The sequence below is a fragment of the Leptinotarsa decemlineata genome, unplaced genomic scaffold, assembly GCF_025532065.1.
Source record: "Leptinotarsa decemlineata unplaced genomic scaffold, Ldec_3_MD MMD2_P_RNA_scaffold_12, whole genome shotgun sequence".
Classification (NCBI taxonomy): domain Eukaryota; kingdom Metazoa; phylum Arthropoda; class Insecta; order Coleoptera; family Chrysomelidae; genus Leptinotarsa; species Leptinotarsa decemlineata.
Window position 1 is genome coordinate 7,053,196 of NW_027412526.1, and position 21,403 is coordinate 7,074,598.

A 21,403-nucleotide genomic window follows, 5' to 3' on the forward strand; every position below is an offset into this window, starting at 1 on the left:
GAGAATTTTTCAGGGGATGGGGTTGGTTACCATCTTACATTTTAGGTAAATTGAGTGACACCCCCTTATGAAGGTTGCCTTTTGACGTGGATATTTTATGCTTCTGATAAAAAAGTGAATCATACTAAAAACTTACCTACACAACGAATACAACCTGCTGATTTCCTTGAATACTGATGACACAGAAAAGTTCAAAAAACTCTTTTAGGGTTAATAAATCCCAATAATTGTTTTTAAAGCACATACAAAAAAGTAACACCTAATAAGGGTAACTCACATAGGAAATTTAGAGTAAATGCCATTTTGCTCCAAGCAACAATAAAGATTTTGTTCGAATTTTGTTGTTACATTATTCAACATCTCAGGAGTTATAGCTCGGCATTCATCAATAATTCTACGACGTAATTCATCCAAATTGGCAGGCTGTGTAGCATAAACTTTAGACTTTAAATATCTCCACAAAAAGTAGTCCAATGGTGTTAAATCTGGTGATCGTGCTGGCCATTCAATTGGACCTCTTCTGCCAATCCATTGTCCTTCAAAATGATTATTCAAAAAATTTCGAACCTGCTGGGAATAATGGGGTGGTACACCGTCTTGTTGAAATTGGATAAATTCATCTTGACATCTTGGATCCTGTTCAATTATTTCAACTAATATGAGGTTGTATTGCCTCTTCAAGAAGTTGTAAATAAGAATCACCGGTTAAATTTCCATCAATGAAAAATGGACCTAATAAATGATTGCCTAATATTCCGGCCCAGACATTCAACTTTTGGGGATGTTGGGTATATATTTTTGCGTTTTGTCTTGGGTTTTCATCCGACCAATAACGGCCATTGTGACGGTTCACGCAACCATTTAAATAAAATGAGCTTTCGTCCGAAAAATAGATGTTATAAAGCAGCTCGGGATTTTGCATTAATCTCTCACTCATGCCCTCACAAAACTCTTGTCTTCGGTTAAAATCATGCTCATTGAGTTCATGAACAAGTTTGATTTTGCAAGGATGGAATTTGTGGTTTTTAAGGATTCTCCATGCGCTCATATGGCTTATTCCGGCCATTGCTGATAAACCTCTGGTACGTAACCTGGGATTGGCGATGACTTGACCAATCACTCCAATTGCATTATCGTCATTCACTACTTTTCTCTGAACATTTCTTTTCTTATTTAAAACCGAACCTGTCTCCCTGAATTTTGTGACCAAGTCCAGAACGTGATTTCTGCTTAGGTGTTTACCAGGGTTTTGTTCGTTAAATAAAATTCATGTTCTATTAGCATTTTGGTCGTTGCCAAAAAATAAAGCAATAACTGAACTCTTTCATCAGTAGTGTAAGGCATTTTTAAAGAAATAACAATACACGACCCGTTTAAACAAAACAATCAAACGATGTACTAATGAGAACTGGAAGTAGAGGAGTGGGTATTGATTTTAAAAAAGGGATTTCATTCAACAAAAAACTGATAAGAAGAACTGCTCAATAATTCTTTATATTTAGGCATACAAGTTACCAAGTGGTAACTTGTATGCCATGTATTATTAACATGGCAATTTTAACTTCGAATTATCTCGAAAACTAATCGTTACAAAAATTTTCTTTTAACAGAGTTGTAAAGGTATTCGAAAGACCTTTAAAACAAGGTGCTACCCGACCTACTTTCCCTATCTAAATAAGGGTCGTCGGACTCACCCCTCCGAGGGGGTGAGTACTACAAAAAATCTTATTAGTCTGAAAGGTGTCCCCCTTTAATTAGAAATCGATGTGTCCGAGCTTTTTTAAAAATCTTACTTTTTATATTCAAAAACGGCTCTGTTAAGTTTTCGTTGTTTCATCGAAACGTGAAGGTTTCTTTTGTATATTTTTATGACTATTCTCTTCATTTTCACTTTTGGCTGGGCTAGATATTTCCTTTTTCGTGAAACTTCTTCACTAGAATCATTATTTTCTTTATCAAAATGTTGTTCTCTATCATTGCCGATTTGATATGTAAGGTCATGGTTGTCATTATCTACTTCTTCTGAATTTATTTGTTGCATCTTCTTCATCATTTCCTTCTCGTAGGTTTATTTCGAAATCCATAGGGGTTTCTGTTGGCGCTTCTATATCGTTTGTTCTCTTGGCATTGAGCATCTCATCGAAAAAAATAAAACTATCAAAGTTTGTATCAGGATATTGCTGCATTGTTGAGAAAGCTGGATGATGAATCATTATTTTTCCATAGGTCTAAAATGTTTTCTGTCAAATGAATTTCTTGTTTTAATTCTGCAAAAGCCGAGTGTAGTTTTTCCTCGTATTCTTCTGCAAAACACTCTTCATTTTCCGCGCTCGTTGTATCAGTATGATTGTCTTGATCTTTGTCTTTGAACAGTTTTATTGTTGTGTTTAATTCTGTATAATCACGAGTTGATGTTCCAGAACTATCGTTAATTATGGCCGGATGTCTTGTTGAACTCAACAGTTTGAAACCTCTTGTTCTACTATCCATAGCTAAAACAAAATACTTATTATCTTCATCCATAAAGTGTAAAGTCACTGATAAAAACATCCCAATAAAGAAGTCTTCAGGTTATAAAGCCCCTGGTAAAATCAATCTCTACAGTAATAATTGATATTCAAAAGGCTTTGAAACACGCATAACTCCCGTGAGTTCTAAATATGACAAAAATTACATTAATCCAGTCTAATATATGTTAACACATTTCAAAAGCTTAAATTTATGTATAGCATGTACTTACCTTAGTGATATTGAATTTCAGTCTGATAAAATAGAGGCCAGTTTAAAGTCTGAAAAATTAAGAAGCACGACACCGAACAGATACAGAACCATCAAAGTACACTTACTAGGACTTATGCAACTTTCTCACTGATGTATAACGAGTGGGACTTACGCGCATTTCATACTTCTGTTTCTAGTGCCATCTAAATACTTTTTACATAGTTATTTGATTTGGATGTATAGATACGCTGCAACTAATTTTGTTAAAAATTGGACTTATGCATTGTTCACATTAGGCCGACGATATATAAGAAAAAGTGTGTACCCAGGGAAAATTCATGAATTTTTCCTATTGGGGAATGAACTGTTTTCGTGAGATATGTCACCTCAAAAGGGCAAATTCATATAAATAATTATGAATGATTTGTTTGAATGGTTAAATATAAATAGGTAATTTTTGGGAAAAAAAGTTTTTCGCTTTCTACTACTCCATCTTAATACAAAAAAAGAAGGATGAGGGAGTCTTCAACTACTTCCACAACGAATGTTTGAAATACAAACTGAGTAGAGAAAATTATCTTCTGTATAATTCAGTGTTCATATAGAAGTACCTATTTGTTTCGAAACAATTTTTTCTTTCGTATAATTCAATGTTTATATGAAAGTAACTGTTTCAGGAGGACTTTCTTTCAGTTTGTGTCTGAAAGTTACTTCTTTGCATGATCTACACATCCATGAATAGAGTTACTTCCTTCTTTTCTTTGCAAGACTCCCTCATCCTTCTTTTTTTGTATCAAGATGAAGTAGTAGAAAGCCAAAAACTTTTTTTCCCAAAAATGATTCGCTTCTAATTAAAAGGGATTGTTACTCCCTATCTGAATTAACTTTTTAGACTGCTTCTTGTTCTCATAAATAATTCTATCAAATTTGTGTTATATCATAGAGTTCACACACTAGAGACTATGAGAACGAAGTCTAACAGTTTATTAGAAGAAAAGAGAGATGGAATGCGATAAGGTGAATTTGTCAACACAGAATATCATTTGCGATTGTGTAAGTGCTCATTGATAATTTACCAATATACGGCTTTCAGAATAAATGTTGAACGAAGTCAGCTCAACATTATTCCAATAACTATATACAACATTTATGATTATTCACATTGAGGTGGACACTGTACATGTGTACATGGGAGGTAGGTTGATATGTTACAATCTTCTGCAGTTCCTAAACTGGAGCTATATACAGGGTGAAACATTGATCACCTTAAAACAAAAATATACGCAGTGAGTGAAAACGAAAACGTTACATGTTACTTGAACTAATTGATATGTATTGACATTTTTGTTCTTTTCATGAGCCAGACTAAACAACAACAATCTTCAGATGAACCATAGATACGTAAACTCTGTTCATTTTCAACGTTTCATGTCAACACTAGAAACAAGCAGTTCGAAGTTGGAGAACTTGGAAATCTCGAAAATTGTGATTTTTCACTTTCATAACTCAGAATTCTTCCAAACTATCATTGTTTACGAGTTATGTGGCCACTACCACCATAGAGTCTTTCATTAAACGTGAAGCGCATCCAAAACGTCCAATTTTCCATGATTCTGGCGCATGAATCAGGCTAAACTTGATCAATAGCCTGTGTTATGTTGGCTTTGAGGAACGCTGTGGTTTGTGGCTTATTTGCATACACCTGCGACTTGAGGAAACCCCACAAGAAAAAGTCTAATGGGGTCGAATCACACGATCTCGGTGGCCAGTCTATATGACCTTCATGTGAGGTGCAGAATATCCAATGTGGCATAAGCTGTGTGGCACGTCGCGCCTTTCTGTTGAAACCACATGTCGTTGGTGTCCAGATCATCCAATTCAGGCTAAAATAAATTGGTAATCATCGACCTCCAGTGCTCTTCGTTCACAGTGATGGCATGGCTAACGTCCTTCTCAAAGAAATATGGCCGGTGACATCACCTGCCCAAAATCCACTCTAAACAGTGACTTTTCGGGATGCATTAAACGCTCTTGGATCTAATGTGGATTGGTATCGTCCAAAATTCAATAATTATGTTTGTTCACGTATCCTTTCATCTAGAAATGGGTCTCATCACTAAGGATGGTCAGATTAGGGTCAGATTTTTACAAATACTGGAAGCACGGAGATTGGTTGATAATTGTTCAAATCATTTCTTTGCCACTTTTATATACGGGGAAACCTTTCATTATATTTGAATCTATTCCACTTTCGAAGGATACGGAAATGATATGGAATAAAATTGGCAATACTTCAGTTCTCACTGCTTTTACAATTCTCACGGAGATTTCATCAAATCCACATACTTTGTTAGCATTGAATTAATCAATAATATCCTCTATTCAAGATATTTCAGTTTCCAAAAACATAGAATGAACAATTGAAAAGGCATTAGATATTTTTGTTGTATTAGGGGTTGTATTCAATAGTTTATTGAAACCAAATGGTGATCAAGTGCTTCACAGTTGATTTTCAATAACTTTTAATTTTCTCATTAATATGAGTTGAATTATTCAATGAAGAATTTATACCTTTCCACGATAATTTTGTGGTCCAGTTGCTGAATTTCCTGAATCAGGGAATTCCTTTTGTTATTGAAGTATTCATTGCGTTCTTCAGTCAACTTTGCTAAGTGATTGTCAAACCGTGGCTTTGATGTTTTCAACGAGTGTATTTGTTATAAATTTGTATCATATCTCTTTTTTCTTCATTCGTGAAAGCCATTTTTCGCCAAAAATCCAATGACTTGTACATTAACAAAATGTCATTGAATGTAACAAATTGAAAGTCAAATTTAGAAACATCAAAGTCAAAGCCTATTATGATAAGAATATTTTTTTTCAATATCTCCAATAATTCGAAAAAAAAAATGATAAACTTATGATACATCATTGGAAAGGTAAAATCTGTTTCTATTCAAAACAGAAAGAATCCATTGTCTAGTCTATAAGAAAAAATAAAGTTGATGATGGTGGCCGGAGGACAAAACGTCGGATAGCAAATCTGAAAACAGCGTTATGTAGCAGGGAAAAATAGCAATGTGAAAATGCAACTTATTTTCGAATCCTTCAAAAAATAAAGCCATAAAAAAATAAAAACGATTTTCCGAAATTTCTGTTTTTTCCAGATATCTCGGATATACTCATAATTTAAGAACTTTCTCAACGGCATATTATTTTTAAGGTAAATGCGCAACTTTGCCCCAATTTAACCATCTTCGTATCTCTCATAGTTTCGAGGATAGAATTTGAAACACCTTGTATAATATCAATACGCCGTAAAACTAAATGGAGCTGCAAATAATTTTGTTGTATCAAAAAACCGGAGGTGGTTTTAAAATTTAGATTAGAATTCATTAAAATATTTTGGATATTTTTCCTGAAATTCTGTTTATTCCAGGTGTTCCAGAATACTACACAGTTACTCTGTCCTGTTACTAAGTACTAGTGCCGCAGGAGTACATTTGACCTCCTGCTGCTCAAGTGCTTATCAATGGGAACAGATAAAATACAATCACTGAATGAAACCTCTCAAAGAAAAAAACCTCCAAAGTATGAAAACTTAGTAAAAAAACACATACTGGAAGAAAACCCAATGCTGAGACCAATTTTGTCCATCGCAGCTAGTCAAGAAATGGAATTGAGAGCTGATACATTGATGATAAGGATCTTTTCTCTGATTTGCTGCTACAATGTGGTGATTTTTATCAAACTGATGTTGATGCAAAGGTAATTAATTATTTCCACTTGTTTTTTTTAATCTTTATTCATCGCATCGACCCCTAGAGTTATTAAGAAGTAATTTGTGGTATGAGAGGTATAGAATTGTTACAATTTTTTGGTAATGTTGAGTGACAATAAACTCAATGTATCAAAATTGTCGATAATGTTTAATGAATAGTATGAACTGTCGATAATTTATAGATAAGTCAAACGTTCTAAATAGTTAAAACGGTCCAGAAATTAAAACCACCCAACTAGTACCTTAGTAGAAATACAAAGCAGGGCCTGGCACAGTTTTGCATATAACCTCAAATTTGTTTTTGCATAAGAGTGTGTATATGCGCGGTGTGAAAATATGGAAACCCTAAAAATAATGCGGGTGTGGTGATAAAACAATAAATATAGTTTAAAAAACTAAAAAAAACACTCTTTATAAGAACATCTTTTAAATGAGCTTAAAACAATAACGAACAGAAACTACTAGTATTATTGTGAAAAAAGCGACGGGCGCCTGATATACAAAAATATGCCACAAAGTGCCCACAAATATTTTTTTTAAGTTCTAGTCACTAGTATTATAAATCTTCAACAGACGGCGCATGAATGTAAAATTCCTCTCAAACAACATAATAAAGTTTGAGGTCTCAAATTCAGTAGTAATTCTGAGATGCAATTAGTCTCCAACAGAGGGTGCACAGATGTAAAATTTGTTTCGAAGTTAAGAGAAAATTTGCAGTAATATTTTCAAAAATCAATTCAGTCTTGATGTTTTGATTTGAACTTCCATTCAAAATATTAATGAACTAAAAATATTTTTTTAGTGAATAATTTTATTTTCCAAATCGATCTTTTGATTTGATATGTATGTCAAGCACCTCAATTCTAATTTTTCGTTTTTTTCGAATATTTGAGTAACTGAATTTTTTGAGTGTACAATTTACGATAAAGTTTTCATTGTTGAAGTCCATATTCTGGTTTGCTTTCAAATAATCGAATTAGATTTTTAAATGTATCTTCCGTTTCGTTCAAAACTTTTTTCTCTACTGAATCACGGATAATTGTAAATATTTAAATATTTCATCTGTAGTACAAAATTTCGCTAACACTAATGATTCTTAAAATATGTTTTTTATTTTGATTTTCTTTTGAACAACCTATCAAGGAGGTTACCTACAGCGGCATCTGCCCGCGAATAGCCCAAGCAATAATTGATAGTTACGTACAGCGCCATCTGCCCAGAAACAGGTCAGGTAATAATTGATAGTTACGTACAGCGCCATCTGCCTGCGAATAGATCAAGAAATATCAATGAGGTTACGTATAGCGCCATCTACCCGCGAATAGATCAAGCAATAATGCCGATAATTCTGTCAATATAAATCCCGAGCTTGAAAGTTACAAATAAACATACGTACATACATACAAGTGAAGCTAATATAAAGCGTGTAAAAAAGCGTTTGATAGCGCAAACAGTTCGGTGTTGTCGGTTGTAAAATAAAGCATTGTTTATGGGGGCAATGTGACTCATGGGGCGTTGCCGGTTTTTTGAAATTGAGCGTGGGTAGAGAAAAAATTACGTCGTCGACGGCGATGGAGGGCCTAACGTTTCAACGTGTGATCCAACATGTCAGAAGGGCAGTAAGAGCTGCCCAAGTTGGCGTGTAAACTTAAAATTGAGCGTAGTAGAAAAAAAATCAAAATGACGTCGATGGTAACGTTTGTTATCGTTGAAACGGATCAGTTGAAACTCATGTGACAAACCGACACCTCACACTCTTATGAAAACCCTTCCTCACGCTCTTACACACACACACACACTCTTGTGCCAAAACAAATTTGGGGTTATGTGCAGAAAGTCTGCCAGGCCCTGCTTTGTATTTCTACTGACCTTCACAATCCAAATCACATGCTCACATGAATGGGAAAAACTCACATGGATTGTATATAGAAGTAGTTTATTCTGGTGATTGTTCTGATTATTTTGCCTACCAAAGCTTCTTCATCAGAATGTATGAATCAAACTCAATTTTCACATTGAAATTCAAAATTCTATCTCCCTGTATATGCTATCGTTGTTACCAATGGGGAAAGTTGAATCTACCACGCTCAAGTGTTAGGTTTCTAACACGTTCCGCGATCGTGAATTACCTAATGGACGTTTTTTGCTGTGCTTAATCGTCGATTTTGAAAAGAAAAGAACTAAAAAACGTTTTGTAATATCTGAAGATACAGAAATTTAAAACTTAGCCTACTTTGAGGTAAATCCAAATAATTCCATTAGAGATTTATCTGGAGAAATAGCTGTTCCACCGTCTGTTACTCAACAAATTCTGGAGAAACATACATTTTCTTCTTATAAGTTAAGACCAGTGCAAACACTAGGACCTGGTGACCTCGAGACACGATTGGAGTTTTGTCAGTGGCTTATGAATAAATGCAGATAAGATCCAAACTTCTATAGAAATATTATATGGAGCGATTAGGCTGATTTTTCAAATTATGAAATGTATAATAGAAAGAATTTTCATTATTGGAGTGGGCATAATACATTTCTAGTCCATCTCCACAATCCGCAAAGACTATTTAGTATATGTGGTCTATTTAGAGGCAGAATTATCAGTCCATTTTTCTACCATGGTTCTTTGGCCGGATCCCGTTACACTAATTCTTTAACAAGAGTGTTGCAAGAGTTTTTCGATGATCTTGATCTGGAGGATTGTTAGATGATCTATTTTTAGCAGGACAGAACATCAGCACATGATTTCAGTGGCGTAAAAATATTGTTGTAAGACTGTTTTCGAAAACGGATGGATTGCTACAAATGGTCCTGTTGAGTAGCCTTCTCGTTCACCAGACATGACACCTCTAGATTTTTATTTTTTGGGGATTTCTGAAAAATAAGGTGTATAAAATAAAGCATAATAATGTCATTATATTGAAACAATAGAATTGATGACCGAATTGTGTTGAAAGCTTCACATAGTGTCAAGGGAAGGACCCAAATATGAGTTCAACAAAAAGGCGGTGTTTTTGAATATTTACTCGATATTTTATAGCTCTTTATTTGCCAAAACAAAGGAATTTTTGGTACTGGTGAAAGAAATAAGTATTTCCACATAAGTCACTCATTTTCAACTTTAGGAAGGAAGGTGATATGTGCTTTGTTGTTGAGAATGTTATTATGAATTGAAATGCATGATCAAATATAGGGTGTTCCATTTTATGAAGTATTTTTTGTTTTCGGCATCGAGAAGGCCATTGAAAATGCTACTAGTTTGCCTGTTCAACCGAATTCGTAGCATCAATAATAAAGGAGTTGACAATGGTGCCGACTTACTTTGGAACACCCTGTAGAGTGTAATTCACAAACTCACATTAGAATTATGCCAGGTAATACGTGGAGATATATCAGGTGTTACATTTGATTCCGGTATAACTGGAATTGTTGAGAAAACGATATTTATTTTCATTCGATAAAGCATATGAAAAAAACCTATATTTGTCGATTTTCAGGATTCGAATCCTATTATTTCCCAAAATACCGCCAATCGACGGTCATTATGCTGTACCCTGAATAATGAAACGGTGTTCTGTAAAAATTTTGCAATGAAGTGTTGTTTAAATTCGTAGTCAATTCGAGTTTTTCCTATTTTTTTTCATTTCTGACTTTATATCTTCGAAAAAACAAATTATTTCATCATTATCGAACAAAAACAGTATTATCTGCATTGAAAAATGTTCTTGATTCAATTTTCAAGTTCATTAAGTGTCAAGTAAGAATCACGTAGGTACATACCTATTATCAAATCAAAAGTGGCCTGGAGTATTTCGATAATTGATAACAGTCGCAATTTTGAATGAAATGTCGTATAACAATGAATGTACTGTTTTTTTCTAATCAGTAATAACGTGTATCATATGGAAAATGGTTGTTTTTTGGAGAAAAATCAGTTATACCCTCTTAATGATATGTTCAGGTAACTATTTAGCGACTTAGATATTGAATGGGCATTGTACATTTAAAATATCTAAGGATATTTTCATAAACTGCACTTTACAATTTGATCTCCACAAACTTTATTTGAGAACTATATCAACAGTGATTTGAATACTACAAGTTGCTTCTTACACTATTATTTATATACCACAGGTATAGTTCAAATTAACGATATAGTGCAACCTTCCTTATACAGGGTGTCCTTGGACTTCCTCTTTTCCTTTCGGGAATGTATAGATGGGGTCAAAATATCACCAGTACTTCATATAACTTTTTTTCCTAAAAGTCTTCGTAACCAAGTTACGGGCCCTCGAAGTTACAAAATGAAAAATGTTTTTCTTTGATAACTTTTCAAGTGAATATTCAAAATCATCCAAATTTTGGTAATTGACTAAACAAATGAATTCCTTCGATGAGCTTTCATGCAGGAGTCAGTTGTTTTGCTACAAAGTCAGGAACGGACTACCCCCGATGGTCCACACCCCAAAACTTTGAAATGACAGATATTTTTCAATATTTTTCAACAAAATAAGGTTACTTGGACAATTTTATGAATAAAAGTACTCGTGTGGAAAGTCGATCGGAGCAACGAGTCTTGATAAAAATGTAGTTCTACTCGACGACATCAAACCCGCTCGTCCACCATTATTTGAAATGAATAATTATCAAAGCAGAAATAATAATGATAACGTTAATTCAACAACATTTATAACAGCCCAACTGTTGACTGCAACCTCACGAATTGAACCGATTTATAGTCAATCCAGTCACTAATTATTCTGTCTACCGATGGCTCTTAAATTGAAATCAATATGGGAATGATCAAAATAGTACTTATCTATTTATCTTTTGATTTTCATCGAATTATTTTCCAGCAGCTTGACTGCATTAACCTTTCTCGATTTCATATAATTTCTAGAAACATGTGGATTCCTTTTCCGATGGCATTTCAAGTTAGCTTCTCCATATATTACTTTTTCAATCCTTTTCTGCCAGTCTTCTTCGGTAATATTAGATACTTCTTTTTTAACCAGCTCTATTACCTTCTTATCAAATTTTGGAAAATTATTTTCACGCCTGATGTTTTGTTTCAATTTTCCCCAAGTAAACTCGATGAAAACACAAAAAGAGGGGGAACTCTCAGGGGAATACATTTCAGCTATTCTCTCAAGGGCATACACTTTTTCAAATGTTTTTGTCTGTAATACTCCAAGTAGTTGGGTTTCAGTATAGTTATCTTCAAAATACAAATTGGTATCCATTAAAAAACTTTGTATTTCATCTTTCCTCGAATTTTTATTCGGTACTTTGATGAGGTGTCGCGAATGATAGGAAGCGTTGTCAAGAACTATTATACTATTTGCATCCAAATTTGGGATCAATGTGTTTTCAAACTATTCCTCAAAAATGTTAGCTTCCATGTTCTTATAATAGTCAACACTGCAGTCCTCAAGTTTTTTCCACATAATTTCAAAGAATTCGGAACCCATCCTTTACTTCCTCCGCAATGCACAATGATTATTCGCGATCCTTTGTTTGTATGCATGTTAGGCGTACATATTCTCGAACCATCAGTCCACCCTTTCGTATTTGTGTCGTGAGTGTCATGCTAAGTTTCGTTCAAATAGAAAATTTTTCGTTGTTCTTGTCTATATTTAGTTATTTGATCTATGTATTTGTTACGCAAATCATCTATTCTATTGCTTTCCATAACTGCTTGACGTTTGTTTATTATTTCAAATCTAAATCCTAGTTTCTTCATCCAATTCTGGAGAGTTTTGTCACAGCAGCTCCTGTTATGGCCGAAAGTATTCAATTTCTTCCTTATGATTTCAATCAGAGGTATCTCATTTCTTTTGTAACAGTCGTATATTGTTCTTTCTGATGATTTTATTAGATGAACATCTGAAGGTTTCGGTATTCCCGTATCACATCGCCTCATGCGTTCATAAGGTGTGTTTCTAACTATGTTACGTACAGTTGAGAAAGGAATTTTGGTCAAATCTGATGTTGCTTGTAATAGTTTATTTCCCTCAAAACCAAACTTGAGATGTAGATTCTTATATACATTGAAACATACTCTCCGTGTTTCAATGTTCAAATGCATCCGAATCTTATTCACTGGCATCTCTTTTTCGAATTGTTCACCATCGCTATTGGAATCACTACACAAGAAAAACTCTGCGCTGTTATCACATTCGTTAGTACTATTAGTATAATGTCCAAGGACGCCACATTTTAAACAGATAACAAAAATTTTAAGTAGTTATAACTGCACCACTATCGAATTGCAACACTCAAATCGCAATCAGTTCCTTAAATGAACATTGACAACATGACTCCTATAACCATCCTCGTATTCTATTCGACACCGTAACATGACATCAAATTCAATTTTATGACTCTTCAGCCAATCATAAAATTCGGTTAGTAAAAATCATCCAATACGAACCACCAAGCCTAGAGTTCACATTGACTAGTTGGCAGGGGCTTTATTTCTCTGTATTGGTTTTTTTGGCCGTTGAGATCGCCGACAGCTTTAACTATGCACAATATCGGTTGCTTCGACTATAACTACAATTGAGACTACCTCCATCGAATTACCTAAGCCCCCACAACTTTTATATACCTGAGGTACCTCTTCAATTATGATTACTTGTAACATATTACCTCACTTGTACATCAATAATGATACTTCCTTGTTTTTTTTTTGTTTAAACAATTTCAATAACGGTGATCTATTCAAATCCAGTTGGTCATTCATTAGAATGTTTGAAATTTTAAGTTTATTAATTTTCATTGCTGCCAAATGATTCAGTTTCAAACCTTCATTTTCTATGTGTAAAATTTCATACTCTTCGTTAAAAATATAATTTTCTTCTGACACATCATTTGAATATGTTGAACTTGATTTCTTACTTACATAGCTCCTATAATGTTCCTGCATTCGATTCCTAACTAACTTTCTCAACGTAATACTTGTTCTTTATACAATTTTAATATCTCGTTTCCTCAAAAATGAAGCCTTTTTTTCTATTGCTTTTCCAAAATACATTAAAGCTCTATAATTTTGATTTTGATCATCTAACTTATCAAAAGGAAAAACGTCTCGAATGGATTTTGCGTAGACTTTTTTAGAAAATAGTTTGTTTAATAATTCAGCTTTGAATCCATTGTTTACTGCAATTTACTTGATCATATTGAGTTCTTTATTGATTGCTTGCCAACGGCAAGCACTATAGGTCCACGATCACCAAATTCTTTTGGTGTGAACTGGATGATCTGAACACCAAGGACATGTGCTTTCTACAGGACAACGCTACGTGCCACAAAGCTCATGCCACATTGGATACTCTACACTGCCAACGGCGAGCACTATAGATCAATGATCACCAACTTCTTTCGGCCTGAATTGGATGATCTGAACACCTAGGACATGTGCTTTCAACAGGACAACGCTACGTGCCACACAGCTCATGCCACATTGGATATTCGACACTGCCAACGGCGAGCACTATAGGTCAATGATCACTAACTTATTTTGGCCTGAATAGGATGATTTAGACACCAACGAATTGCTTTTAACAGGATGGCACTACGTGCCCCACAGCTCATGTCACATTGGTCATTATACACTGCCAACGGCGAGCACTATAGGTCAATGATCACCAACTTCTTTCGACCTGAATTGGATGATCTGAACACCAAAGATATGTGCTTTCATCAGGACAACGCTACGTGCCACACAGCTCATGCCACATTGGATATTCTACACTGCCAACGGCGAGCACTATAGGTCAATGATCACTAACTCATTTTCGCCTGAATTGGATGATTTGGACACCAAGGATATATGCTCTTAACAGAACGACGCTACGTGCCACACAGGTCAAGCCACATTGGCCAACAGCGAACACTATAGGTCAATGATCACTAACTTATTTCGGCCTGAATTGGATGATTCGTACCAACGACGTGGTTTTAACAGAATGGCGATATGTGCCACACTGCTCATGCCACATTGGACATTATACACTGCCAAAGGCGAGCACTATAGGTCAATGATCACTAACTTATTTTGACCTGAATTGGATGACCTGAACACCAAAGATATGTGCTCTCAACAGGACAACGCTACATGCGACACAGTTCATGCCACAGTAGATATTCTACACTGCCAACGGCGAGCACTATAGGTCAATGATCACTAACTTATTTTGGCCTGAACTGGATGATTTGGACACCAACGACTTGTGGTTTTAACAGAACAACGCTACGTGATACACAGCTCATGCCACATTGGATATTCTACACTGCCAACGGCGAGCACTATAGGTCAATGATCACTAACTTATTTTGGCCTGAATAGGATGATTTAGACACCAAAGACTTGTGATTTTGACAGGATGGCGCTACGTGCCACACAGCTCATGCCACATTGGATATTCTACACTGCCAACGGCGAGCACTATAGGTCAATGATCATCAACTTATTTTGGCCTGAATTGGATGATTTGGACACCAAGGATATGTGCTCTTAACAGGACGACGCTACGTGCCACAGAGCTCATGCCACATTCGATATTCTACACTGCCAACGGCGAGCACTATAGGTCAATGATCACTAACTTATTTTGGCCTGAATAGGATGATTTAGATACCAAAGACTTGTGATTTTGACAGGATGGCGCTACGTGCCACACAGCTCATGCCACATTGGATATTGTACACTGCCAACGGCGAGCACTATAGGTCAATGACGACCAACTTCTTTTGGTCTGAATTGGATGATTTAGATACCAAAGACTTGTGATTTTGACAGGATGGCGCTACGTGCCACACAGCTCATGCCACATTGGATATTGTACACTGCCAACGGCGAGCACTATAGGTCAATGACGACCAACTTCTTTTGGTCTGAATTGGATGATCTGAACACCAAGGATATGTGCTTTCAACAGGACGACGCTACGTGCCACACAGCTCATGCCACATTAGATATCCTACACTGCCAACGGCGAGCACTATAGGTCAATGATCATCAACTTATTTTGGCCTGAACTGGATGATTTGGATATCAACGATATGTGCTCTCAACAAGACGACGCTACGTGCCACAGAGCTCATGGCACATTGGATATTCTACACTGCCAACGGCGAGCACTATAGGTCAATGACGACCAACTTCTTTTGGTCTGAATTGGATGATCCGAACACCAAGGATATGTGCTTTCAACAGGACGACGCTAAGTGCCATAGAGCTCATGCCATATTGGATATTCTACACAAGCGATTTGGAAGCATGGTTATCTCACGTGGAGGTGATGCGAACTGACCAGCGATATCGTGCGATTTGACCCAGTTAGACTCTTTCTTGTGGGGTTTTCTCAAACCGCAGGTCAGTCATGTAAAATTGGACGTTTCAGATGCGCTCCACCCAGAAAAGCCATGGCGGACATTTGAACATCGTTATATTCCACACATAATGGCATCAATAGGTTTTCCAAACGAATTATAACTGTGGCAAATCACAACGGAATCATAAAACTTTGTTTGAGCACTTTGTTAATGTTTTGCATTCATCATGAAAATTTATCACATCTACTGTCAGGAAACAGATTATAACTATAAAAAGTAATTTTTGTTTTTATATTTTCAGTGGATCTCTTGGCCACTTCAGGAGATATCACGATGTCCTGGACCTCTCCCATGTTAACGAAGCTGAACTCCACCGACAGCTCCATTAACCCTTTGTCCAGACGAATCACCGACAACGAAGGAGCATGGATAGGATCCCTCATCAACATTGGAGCTATACTGGGCACAATACCTATCAGCTATCTAGCAGAAAAATTCGGCAGAAAAATCGCTCTCCTCTGCATAGCGGTACCCCACTTCACCTCATATTTATCAATGGCCATCGTGAAGGATGTGAACATATATTATTTCGGAAGGCTATTTGGAGGAATAGCAGTAGGAGCAGGATACAATTTACTTCCGATGTATATAGCGGAGATAGCCCAAGAAAGTCAAAGAGGACCGTATTCTGTCACTTTGGGAATATTTTGGGCTTTTGGCAACTTCCTCCCGTACCTCATCGGATCGTTTCTCTCAGTTTTTTGGTTCAACTTCGTCCTGGCTTTGTTTCCTTTAGCGTTTTTCATATCATTTTTATTCTTGGGAACGGAAACTCCTTATTACCTAGTTAAAACGGGCCAGTTGGACAAAGCCGAGAAGGTCCTCATGCTTCTCAGATCCTCAGGCAAGGACGAAGTGGCAGGTGAGCTCAGTCACATCAGAACTACGCTCGCCAATGAAAAACAAGGAAATCTGCTGGATGTCCTCAAAAGCTCTGGTCTGAGAAAAGCATTGATCATTTCTGTTTCCCTTCTGGCCTTCCAGCAATTCTCTGGCATCAACGCGATCACTTTCTATCTCCAACCGATCTTCGAATCGTCAGGTACAGAAATACCTTCGGACATAGCTTCGCTTGTGGTAGGGGCGTGCCTATTTTCCTCCAGCCTCGTGGGTCCTTATGTCATTGACAAGTTTGGTAGAAAAACTCTGATGATTTCTTCCTGCAGCATTATGGCACTTTGCTTGATTTCAATGGGAGCTTTTTTCTTCATCAAGGAAAAGACTTCTTTGAGTACTGAGCCGATATTCTGGTTACCAATAACGTCTCTGGTCCTGCTGATCCTAGTGTTCCAAATTGGAGTTGCTGCGGTACCTTGGACAATATCTTCGGAATTGTTTCCTAGTGACTTGAAGCAACTTGCAGCTTCCGCTACCACTTTCAGTTGTTATTTTACTTCTTTTATTATAACCAAATTCTTCACCGATATGACCACTGCTCTTGGAACTGGGGAAACATTTTGGTTTTTTGCAGTTTTCAGTATACTTTATGTCATTTTCACTCTCTTTTATGTTCCGGAAACTAGAGGAAAAACGTTCATGGAAATTCAAAATATCTTAAGAAAAACTTCGATTGTACCTAGTAGAAATAATTCCATATTGTAGATGCAGACAAATTCGAGATTCAGCATGGGAATCCCGAGAGCAACAAGAGAAAGAGAGAATGAGAGAGAGTCGGTAGAAAGATTGTTAAGTTGCCTATAACATTGTACTTTGTATATATTGTTTTGTTATACAAACATTGTGATAAAAGTTCTATTTGTATACAGTGCATTTCTTAAATTCCCCTCCCCCTTTTTATTTTTTGAACGGATCAACTCAAAAAGTTGAAATTTCCGATAATGGACTTAATGCATGAATACTTTATTTTGAAGTGAAATTGACAGAAGAAACTTTTAAGATGGCGACTGGGCGTCATCTCGGAATAAAATTGAAAGTTAAGGGGGTCTTGTGACATTAAAGCTCCTGACAGATGCTTCACAACACTAGAATATAATGTCAATATCTCCAACTTTAACAAAATGGTGGAACTTTTAATAATTGCCTGAATTCAATGACATTTAACTGCTCACTCGAAAACTCACTGATTCCTCGACTGAATGGACTGATGTATAGTTAACAGCTTATATCTGCGGGTAGCTTCATTCCGCACGAACCATGAAGCATTCACCAGCATCCTTAGAAATTTGTTATGTAATCTATCCAGAATGGAAAGCACCTGAAGCATACATAATGTATTGTAAATGTACATTGTATAGTAAAACCTTATTTCTAAGGTTGGGGTTTCAATGTCCAGAGAATAGAGTTTAACTATCGTCGACTGAACCTTGCTCTTGATGTAATCAATGTGATTTGCCCAGGAGAGTCGGCGATCTATCCAAAGACCTAGGTACTTGACTCGTGGTTGGCATTCGATCTCCCTGCCTGATATCGTGACCTTTGTGTCTGGGAAAACGTTACGTCTGCCCAAATATATCGCCTGAGTTTTAGCTGGGTTTTACCCGAACCTTCCATTCGAGGTACCAGCGTTCGAGGTCATCCAATGCACGTTGAATGTAGACGACTGCCAACGCACGACCCATGGGAGAGTCGAGGAGAGCTGTGTTATCGGCTTGAAGGGAAACCTTCACGTGGTTGAACCTCGGAAGGTCGCTCACGTAAAGGCTGTACAGTAGTAGAGACAGTACAGCTTCCTGAGGCACTCCAGCTTGGATTTTCCTGACAGGAGACAGGTTTTTTTTTACTTGAACATGAAATGTTCTGCCTTTTAGAAAGGACCTAATCCACCGGACAGCACAACACGTTCAGCCAACTTAGCATTTGAGCAAAGCAGAACAATCGGACGATGATTCTGGGGAAACAGCGGGTTCTGACCCTGTTTCAAAATCATGACAACTACGGCATGCTTCCATCTTCAAAGGAAGTATCTGGGGGCGATTGAGCTGTTGATGATACTCAGCAGGTATATCATGAAGTTCTCGGGGAGCTGCTTCAACAACCTATTGTTGATTGAATCAACTCCGGAGCCTTCTTGGGTTTGGCGGCCCTAATATATCCCCCTCAATTCTACCTCCGAAGCTGGACGGATAACTTGGTCATCATTTTCTCTAAGGATACGCCGAACCTGGTGTTCCAGCGGGATATCCCGGTCGATGTTATCATCCGGATCAACGTTAAGCTGGAACTTACTCTCCATTGTATCTGCAAACGCCAACGCCTCCTCGGTAGGGAAGTAGCAGATGCCGAGCAGTCCGTAAAGGGGGGAGGTAGCGTTTTTCCTCTTCTCGAGCCTGCGGATGACTCGCCAGAACTCATCATCCCCAGGTTCGAACGATTTCAATTACACGCTTCACCTCTCGTTTCTATAGTCAGTGATACCTTGTTTAACTCGTTCAGCCATCCTGCTAGCCGCAGCTTTGTCTCCAGGATAAAGAGTCCGCTGATTAACTCGTTCGAGTCGGTTTTTCTTCCGGATAAGGTTCTTTATCCTGGGAGGAAACTCATTATAGTTTCGTAGAGGACACTCCGTCCTGGTTGTGACTGCGTGAAAATCATTGTTCACAGACAACTCAAAATCCTCCACCGCCGCGTCGAGACTGTTACGAGTTTGAAGAGCCTCACGGTCTATACTTGTCTCCACTAGATGAGCCTTGGAGGCTTCCCAATCCGTGGATTATCTCACGCGATATTCCTGGGGAGGGGGATCATCACCCAGCATCAGGATGACTGGATTGTGATCTGAGTCAAGTTTCAACAAAGTGTAAACTTTTCAATAAGAGAGTGTGTGTTCGGCGAGTCTTGGCCTACACCTGCCGATATAAAGGGGATTTTATTTATTTTATTTATTTTATTTGGCCTTCCCACCTTCCTGGAAAGGACAGGATGGACGATGACCTAAGAGGACAACTCCTCGGGAGGATGTACAATGGGTCACATGTGGCCTAAGTGTTGTGGGCTTACACTTATCCTCCCTACTCTACAGATACAGAAGGGAAACTGAACGAAGATTTTCTTCATCTGGTCCAGAGTGGTACAGATATCACTAATCTCCGACGGATAAGGACTACCGGATGACGCGGTCGGCCTGTCGGAGGTGTTACCGCTCTTGGGCGCTCCTGCGTAGCTCATTCCCGGGCATGCGCCAGATGCTCCGGCAGGACGCCTTCCAGGTGTGGGTGTACTTCGGGGGGCACCTGCACCTACTTTGGTCCTCCTACGAACCTTGGGGAACTCAGAACAACTGCTTTAGTTCTTAATATGCACACCATTGCAGTTGTTGCACTTCAGTGGATCTGCTTTTTGCACTCACCTAAAAGGTGTCTGTCGGCGCACTTGACGCTAAGCAGTTCCTTTGGCAATGCCGGAACCGCTGACATCTGTGACACTGCCCTACCAGTTTTTTGTGGTGTTGGGGCTCAACCTTAACTATAACGTTAAGAAGATCCCGGACGTCGTAGATATGGGACGACGACGATATGATTTTGGTTCACTTGAACCAAAATCAGAGGAAACGGGCGGTTTTCTCGCATCATCTTGGTAAGGGATGATGGTTGGAATACTTTTTCCACCAAGGCGTCCTCGATGTCAGCGGTCTTGTTGTTAGAGTTGTGACATGTACATTCAATTAGTGATTATGTCAGGCTTAATATATCCAACTAAAAGTGATTGAATTTAAAACTATGAATTTCAACTTCAAGTGTCAATGAAATTATTAATTAGCAATGATGATGATTGACTTTCATCTTTTCAATCAATATATTGAGATTCTCAACTGAAAATTCAAATGTACAGATGCAGAAACAAAAAACAATGGACGAGCATAATTGAAATTCTCAACACCAGTTATTTTTGCTGATACATCTGGATTAGTGAAAAAGCGCCTGCAGTATTTCCGTCATTGGTACTTTCAAAACTGGGCTTTGGTTTATCTACCAATAGACCTAACTCATGTCGGAACTGATTTTGGATATCTTTTTTTGTAGTCGCTACAATTTGCTTGTTTTTCTCTCCACGGGCTTGCCATATCTTCAACGGTAGTTTATATGCAAGGTGTAGTAGACATTCGAAAAACCGTATCCATGCATGAAGCACAGATAGGCCAAATTCCAAGTTCGGTTACAAAGGAGATTTTTTCAATAATATTGAAATATTTGCATGTGAGACCACAGGTAAAACATTTTTGTGTCGATGTAGTTTCCGTGTGTGCATTACACACCTTGCCGTCAACCATTGTGAGTAGCAATTTGAAATTCACCTCAATATGGGTGTTATTGAATTCATATGTCAGTGGCCGCAATTGCTGTATTTGTGCATCTATATATTCAATTTCACATCTGGATAATTCTTGGGTTTCATGTTGAAACTGAAATCTTATTGGTCTACAATACCGTGTAGAGGAATTTCTTGTGTTCCGCTAAACAATAATTTCTTGTTGCTCTTGTTGTTCTGAGGTTTTTTCTGATATCAGTCTAATAGGGACAAGAGAGGAAATGAAAATATTTGCATCTC

General features: G+C 37.3%; 1 protein-coding gene across 2 annotated transcripts; it reads left to right on the top strand.

Moving 5' to 3' along the window:
* The first annotated feature begins 6,212 nt into the window (after positions 1–6,212).
* LOC111503391 (facilitated trehalose transporter Tret1) lies at positions 6,213–17,659 on the top strand. 2 transcript variants are annotated; one of them, XM_074173344.1, is made up of 2 exons: positions 6,213–6,489; positions 16,140–17,659. In XM_074173344.1, exon 2 carries the CDS (start codon positions 16,172–16,174, stop codon positions 17,498–17,500), a length of 1,329 nt encoding a protein of 442 aa, XP_074029445.1. In that variant the 5' UTR covers positions 6,213–6,489; positions 16,140–16,171; the 3' UTR covers positions 17,501–17,659. The 2 variants fall into 2 exon arrangements, with proteins under 2 accessions (XP_074029445.1, XP_023013454.2); XM_023157686.2 differs by lacking the exon at positions 6,213–6,489 and adding an exon at positions 10,286–10,460.
* The last annotated feature ends 3,744 nt before the right edge of the window (positions 17,660–21,403 follow it).